This window comes from Salarias fasciatus, chromosome 23 (assembly GCF_902148845.1).
Source record: "Salarias fasciatus chromosome 23, fSalaFa1.1, whole genome shotgun sequence".
NCBI lineage: Eukaryota > Metazoa > Chordata > Actinopteri > Blenniiformes > Blenniidae > Salarias > Salarias fasciatus.
Genome location: NC_043766.1, coordinates 31,026,096 through 31,032,842, shown reverse-complemented (window position 1 = coordinate 31,032,842; position 6,747 = coordinate 31,026,096). Strand labels below are relative to the sequence as shown.

The following is a 6,747-nucleotide window of genomic DNA, read 5'->3' as shown; positions in this document are numbered from 1 at the left end:
AATATATTCTTGATAACCAACTGTGTCAGCATCAGTCCGGTTGATTTTGTACATAGGATTTGACACTGATGTATATTAATTTTAAATAAGCTAATGTAAAGTGTTTTGTAATAGTTTTTAACAAATAGTTATGTGATTGCATTGTTATTGTTGTGAACCTGCCCAGGGACTGCAGATGGGAATTAGCAATTGCTAAATCTGGTACAAAGCATCTTTTCTATTGAAAGATTAATGTATTTGCATATGGTCCCTGTCAATAAATCAATAAACTAAACTAAACTAAACTAAACTAAACTAAACTAAACTAAACTAAACTAAACTAAACCATAACAACTAATTTCTTTCCAACTTTTTTCATCAGTCAAATAAGCGTTTATTGTGTACAGAAATATCATTTTATTGTAGAAGATTTTGAGTTATTTTTAACAGCTCACCATGAAAGAAAAACGCTCACCATTGTTGTGCTAATCAGACTGAGATGTACTGCGGAGGCTATGGGTTCATTCTTCCCCGAGGGGCTGAACCCCCCTCTGGGATATCATGAGCAGGAGGCAGATTCGATGAAAAGCGCCCGCTGTGAGGTTTGCCATTGCTCTGGGGAGTTGTGCTTCTTGAGAAATCAAGTTTCCTGTAAACACACATCCCAGCACAAGTGACGATTCATTCACTTCTATGGAACTGAGGTGGGACCAAATATGCACACGTAACACGTCGCAAAATCTCAGATCATAAAGGAAGGACTGTTCAGAAAAGTGTAAGATGACAAGAAGAGCAACACGTCTGAACTGTCCGCATGACTTCCCTGAACAAGTGACCTGTTGTGGTCCAGCGAGCAGCAGCCCAGTCATTTGAATAAAGAACATGAAGCGGAGGGGCAACAGCTCAGTGTCGTTTGCAGGGTTTTAAAAGTGACTGGGACACACCGTTCCTCAGCTCTAAAACATGGTCGTCATCAAAACGGTAACTCTCGATTAAGACATCGAGACAGAGATCGATATTGGCATAGGAACCATGGTTTATATAGCGGATAACTGTGTAAATGACAATGGAGCTCAGAGACACTGAAAATGCATTTTTTCTTAAGGTGGAACTTTTCAAAAACACTTCATTTACACTTTCATCTCAATGCAAATGCAGAAAGCGCAATATTTAGGGATGGCTCCGTCACAGTGTAAAGTGGGGAAAATATAATTTATTGTAAAAGCTGCTCATTCCGTTTGCATGTCAAAGGGGATTACTACTGCAACAACACATCATCTAGGGTAAAACTAACCTGTCTCACGACGGTCTAAACCGTCGTCTTTTAATGCCAATGCCCATTTACTTGCCATATTTAATATTTATAGTGTATTGTTCGCTGTGTGCATGAATGTGGAGTGTCATTACAAAAGCAAACAACAGTGCCATCTCAAGGCCTGGCATGCCAGCTGCATCGCTTTCAGCATTTCAACCATTTTTAGTTCCACTGTAATTGCTAAAGGTTTTTTACTCCACATGATTTGTGAACACTGTGTGTGACTTAGACTGATGTGACATTGGTGGAGACTGCAGGCTTAACCTGGTGAACATCTTGTCCTCAGACGCTCTGACATTAGTTTGGTCACCGTGACTCGCCGGATGCGTTTCCTGCAAAGCTTGTGAAAGCGGACGACCTATTCAGTTGGGGACAAAATTATGAAAGAAAAGCTCCAGCGATTCAAATTGCAGGGCATTTGTAGCACGTTTCTGGTGATCTTCTCATGTATGGTGTGTGCACGTGTGCATCATACATAGAGAGCATGAGTCACAGTGTGAAATCTGGCCAATGGTGTATTTTCCAAAGGCTCAGTCAGTTATTGATAAACACACACGATGAACAATCCAACATAGACAAATTTTACTTTAAAAAAAAAAGAAAGAAAAACAATATATAGACATCACAGACATGAAACTGCTATTAAGAAAACCAACATTATAATTTAAACAAAAGGTAAATATAGATAAATATCTGCAAAAGATAATAGACACTTTATTTAAGGCTAAAAATAAAAACTCAAATATTTTCATAATATGAAAATAGCATCTTTTTAAATTTAAGGGCACAATTTGCTAAATACCTATATTAATAGACATCTCAGTGATTTTTGTGGTTCCTATAATGTGTTCCTGGATCATTCATAATGGCTTTATGCAATGAAGCGGGGGTGTCAAACAACACAAGAGGCTCCAATCTGGTCTGCCGAGACACAATGTAATTTGTAAAAAAAATCACAGAAAACAATGATAGAAAAAAAAATCAGTGTGTCAGACACAACACCTCTCAAAGATGACTTATCGGTGAAACTGCCATGAAAACTAGCTCCTTCACTGCTAGAAAATTAGATGCGCAGCCATGCTATCAGGGCCAGTTCGTAAAAACATGCATGATGAAACACCTATACTAGAAGTTGGAAATTTCACTGCATTTTGTGCCACAAGGTGACACCCAAACTGGTTTTATGTTGAGTTTGTGACATTTTCACCACGTGTCACCCTGTGTCATGACGAAGAAGAACCTTGTAGTTTAAACGTAAAGGTTATCGTGGCAGTATTTTACCGGTCTGGTCCACTCAAGATGAAATTGGTCTGTAAGTGGTCCCTGAACTGAAATGAGTTTGACACTCCCCTGGAACATACTGTTGCTTAAGGACCATATCAGTCGCCCATTCACAAACATCAAGAGAGCCCAGAGCTTCCTTCTCTGCACCTGTAATTGAATATGTGTTTGTTATCTCCCACAGCAGCTTACAGTGTACTGGCACTGCAAACAGTGACCCAGATGCTCATTGCTATGCTCACAAGGGCAAAGGGTCACTATGGTGAAGGAGGCAGCGTCCTGAGACGTTCATATGAATCAGGCCGGGAGAACAGCTGTTGTCCACTCTGCTCTGATGACATTTGAATACACAAACTAGACATTCAATCACCTTTTGTCCTTTGCTCACAGACAAAACGTGCTGCACCAAAGCAAAGGCACTAAAAGGAGCTGCTGTCTCTGAGAAATTCAGACAGGGCCGGTCTCAGATAACAATGATCCGTTCAATGACTCCTTAAATAGGTTAAAGTCATTTTTTGTTCAAAAAAATACTTTTGGGGGTAAAATGGCACTTTCAAAATAAGACCTCAGAATCAGCTGAAAAATGGCTCTCAGTAATTTATACTTTTCACATTGTTAATAATAAAAAAAGTAATAAAACTGGTCAAATTAAGCCATCATATGATCAATTAGTGGGTAATTCTAGACAGATTAAGGCAGGAAACAGCTTTTAGTAGCCATTTTGGACTCCATCTTGAATTCAATCACTACCACACTGAGACTGCAGTAGAATAATGAAATCTTAGTTCAGCAATAAAACTGGTTCTTCATCAGGTTTGCATTTGAATATATTCCAGAAGTTGCATCTCGGTCAGGAGCAGTTTTGCCATCAAGATTGCAAAATGTGGCATTAAATGAGCAGTTACAGAAAAAAATGAAGGAGGTGTTTTGACATTTCAGAGCGACATCTGAATTTTAAGCATTGAGGAGTTACTTCGCCCCATTTCTTCAGTCTATTTCAGGAGTCACTAAGCCCAGAGTCATAAAGCCTGAGACTGGCCAGGTTCCACCTGTATAATGGTTCCTGCCTGATTTTCTCAGAGACAGCTCCTTCACATTTTGAATAAAATTATATAACCAGAATCAGAAGGACAATCAGTGTCATTACTGCTTAACTACAAGCTATGGACGGACTGTCGTATCCCCTCCGTTGTGTATTTTGCATGTTTGTTTAACTTTAGCTTGACCGCGGTTTTCTATGATTTATTACCCAAGTGTCGATGGTTTGTGCAAACGCAGTCCCAAGTCATAACAAAGTTTTATAGCCCTCCCTATTACGTTAATGCTGTCACATCATCCCTTGTGCTTCCTGTTTGCTTCAAAGCTCCTTCTCGTTCTTTCGATTAGGGACAAAGGCCTCGGGCAGCAGAGTCCTCGTCTCTGTTTGAGTTCTTTACAGCGCAGGCCAGACCAGTTTCCCTGGTGAAAAACACAACATACAGCCACACGAAACACCGACTGTCAATGTATCATTGTAGTTTCTGTGTCAGACGAGCAGACAAGCCGTCTCGGAGTGTTTGAACGATGACGTATGCTTCACCTGACCAACAATCATATCACTCCGCCGCTCTTACAAGGAGAAACAAAATATTAGAAGTTACCCACAATTTTAGCTGAGAACTTGTGAACTTGTGAGGTTTTTTTTCTGCTCAGTCCCTCGTCTTTAACATGTTTTTGACATGTTGAACTATACCTTCAAAAATGACAGAGTATTTCAGTAATTTTTCACACTTTAGTTTATTAGCTGGCATGTAAAAAAGACAAAATGCAATATAAATATCCTTATATAAATTAAAATGCACATTTTTTTTCCAGTCTTTGCAAAAAAAAAAAAAAAAAAAAATACAGACATACAATATTGCAGGCAAATAAATACAAATAAATACCAATTTATGAAGTAGTCTTCATGCCTTATCACAAACAACAGAAACATTGCACATCACAAATTCAAAAGTTTGCCTATGAAAAAGAAAAAGTGCGTCTCCTTCGAGCTCCTCTCCTCTAGCGTTGTCACTCCTCTTTTTGGTGTAGCTCCACTCTCATGACTTTAAAGTCCACAATCCTGGTGCTGCACACCAATCCTCCACAGTTCACTTTAAGGCATCCGCCTTACACTTTTCCCTCCAACCAGCCTTATCTTCCAGGAGATGGCGTCGACAGAACAAGCCCACCTGAGGCTTCTCTCCAGACAACCTCAGCGTCTGCATGAGTACCGGCGTCTGCCTCGCGACGCAGCACCTTTTGCCATTCTTCTCCTGCTGTCTCAACTGTTAAGGCATTTACACGGACGACCCCTCAAACGCTTCGAGGGACACCTCACGCCTTCTTGTCCTGTTGGGGCTGGCTGGTGGTCTTGGCGCTGGGCTTGGCTTGGCACACGAGGTCCCTGTAGTTGGAGGAGCGGAGGAAGCGTGGGTAGCAGTCTTTGGCCATCAGCATGTAGATTTTATGCTGCGCTTGGTCGAAGCAAGAGGGCGAGGGGCTCAGCATGTTGGCTTTGGTGATGTCCCGGGTCTCGTGATCAATGTTGACCTAGAAAGAAAAACACGAAGAGGACGAAACACATTAGAATCAGCTTCTTCTGTGAGACTGAGGGGTAAAGTTGCCCCAACATCTGAACCTCTGGAGCTTCCTCACCTCCCGGGGAGCATCGCTGCCGATGAACTCATTGTAGATCTTCTGAGCTTTAGCAGGCAGTTTGTCGTGACACTTGGTGCTTCTGTAATCCTCACAGGCGAAGTAGAATGCAATGTTTTCCTCGCTGAACTCAGACACCAGGAAGGCTGTGAAGGCGCACAGTCCATCTGAGGAAAGACAGGAAATCTAATTCATTACCAGAAAAAAAATACACCTCGCCAGGCAGCGCAGGCACATTTAATTTGTATAAGAAGAAATCCCAACATGTAAAAATTACTCACATTTGCTGGACAGGAGCTTTTCAAACGACTCTTTCCACCTAAGGCATTCCTCCATGGTTGGCCTAGAAAAATAAACAGAAGAAACAGTTAGATTTACCCTCAGTTAATATCCACTGCAAACATACATTGCAGGATTTTCAGATTTCTGTCATGCTTACTTATTTTTTCCTAACTTGCAGCAAGAAAGATTCCAGTTGGGCTTCAGCAAAATGCTTCCCAGCCTTGCTTTCAGCTCCTTGGCCCTAACAGAAAGAGAAAACAGCATTCATTAATCACAAAACCTGGACTCCTTTTCCCCACAGACATACCATTACTAAAAATCCAACAGAACCAATACGCTTTGAGTGCAAAGTCTAAATGAACCACATCCCAACACCCACAGCCTCTTTCAGCTCCGGAAAAGCTCGCATACACATGCATCATCTTGCACTGTGCAGCTGTCGTCTCCCCCATCACATTAACTCAGACCTCCAAACATCAGCTGTTCATATTGTCTGCATGGAGCTGCACGTACCTTTCCAAGCAGCAGGTAGGCAGAGATGCTAGTCCTTTGCACATAGCAGCGGAGATGCAGCCGGTGAAGGTGGGGTCTCGGTGAGATGGTGCTTAAATGTCCGCTGAGTGGAGCTCAGTGTGAGACTGTCTGTCTGAAGGGAGGGAGAGGAGAGGCTTTATAGAGCTGCTGCCTCTGCCTCTGATGTGTCATCAGCTCTCTCAGCCAATCACAGAGAGAGAGAGAGAGGGAGAGGGAGAGAGAGAGAGAGAGAGAGCGAGAGAGAGAGAGAGAGAGAGAGGGAGGGAAGAGGGGTAAATAACAAAAGCCCCAGACATTTCACACTTTATTTTTCATGCATATACTCAGGAAAAGAAAGAAGGGAAAAATTAATAATGAACAAATACAGCGACCCTTTCAGAATGTGCTTTCACTGCTTTACTGTCAAAACAATTATATTTCTGTTTAGATCAGTGCTTCACAATCCTCAGGGACCGCCAGCCTGCATGTTTCATTCACATCCCAGCTCCAGCACACCTATCTCAAATGACTTGTTTTAAGGCCTCCGTAGAGGGTGATAGAAACCGCTTTAGTTGAAGGCTTTTCTGTTACGTGACGGTTGTATTGTTCTGTCTTTCACTGGGTTTCTTTGTGACTTTTGGCTTTTTAAGCTTGTCTTATATCCGAAGTTGGCCAGAGGTGATTTAAGTACAACAAAATAA

At 41.6% G+C, this 6,747-nt stretch overlaps 1 protein-coding gene across 1 annotated transcript; it reads right to left on the bottom strand.

Annotated features, from left to right (window-relative positions):
* Window positions 1–4,925: 4,925 nt before the first annotated feature.
* Window positions 4,926–6,175, bottom strand: rgs16 (regulator of G protein signaling 16). Its single transcript, XM_030082548.1, has 5 exons — window positions 6,047–6,175; window positions 5,691–5,774; window positions 5,533–5,594; window positions 5,252–5,418; window positions 4,926–5,146 (listed from the first exon to the last, which is right to left on the bottom strand). The coding sequence occupies exons 1-5, from the start codon at window positions 6,088–6,090 to the stop codon at window positions 4,931–4,933; spliced, it is 573 nt and encodes a 190-aa protein (XP_029938408.1). The 5' UTR covers window positions 6,091–6,175; the 3' UTR covers window positions 4,926–4,930.
* Window positions 6,176–6,747: the final 572 nt, after the last annotated feature.

Coding starts and splice junctions, on each gene's coding strand:
- rgs16 (XM_030082548.1), bottom strand. CDS start 6,090: ATGTGCAAAGGACTAGCATCTCTGCCTACCTGCTGCTTGGAAAG. Junction 5,419..5,532: donor AAAGCTCCTGTCCAGCAAAT/GTGAGTAATTTT, acceptor GTCTTTCCTCAG/ATGGACTGTGCGCCTTCACA. Junction 5,147..5,251: donor GCAGCGATGCTCCCCGGGAG/GTGAGGAAGCTC, acceptor TTTTCTTTCTAG/GTCAACATTGATCACGAGAC.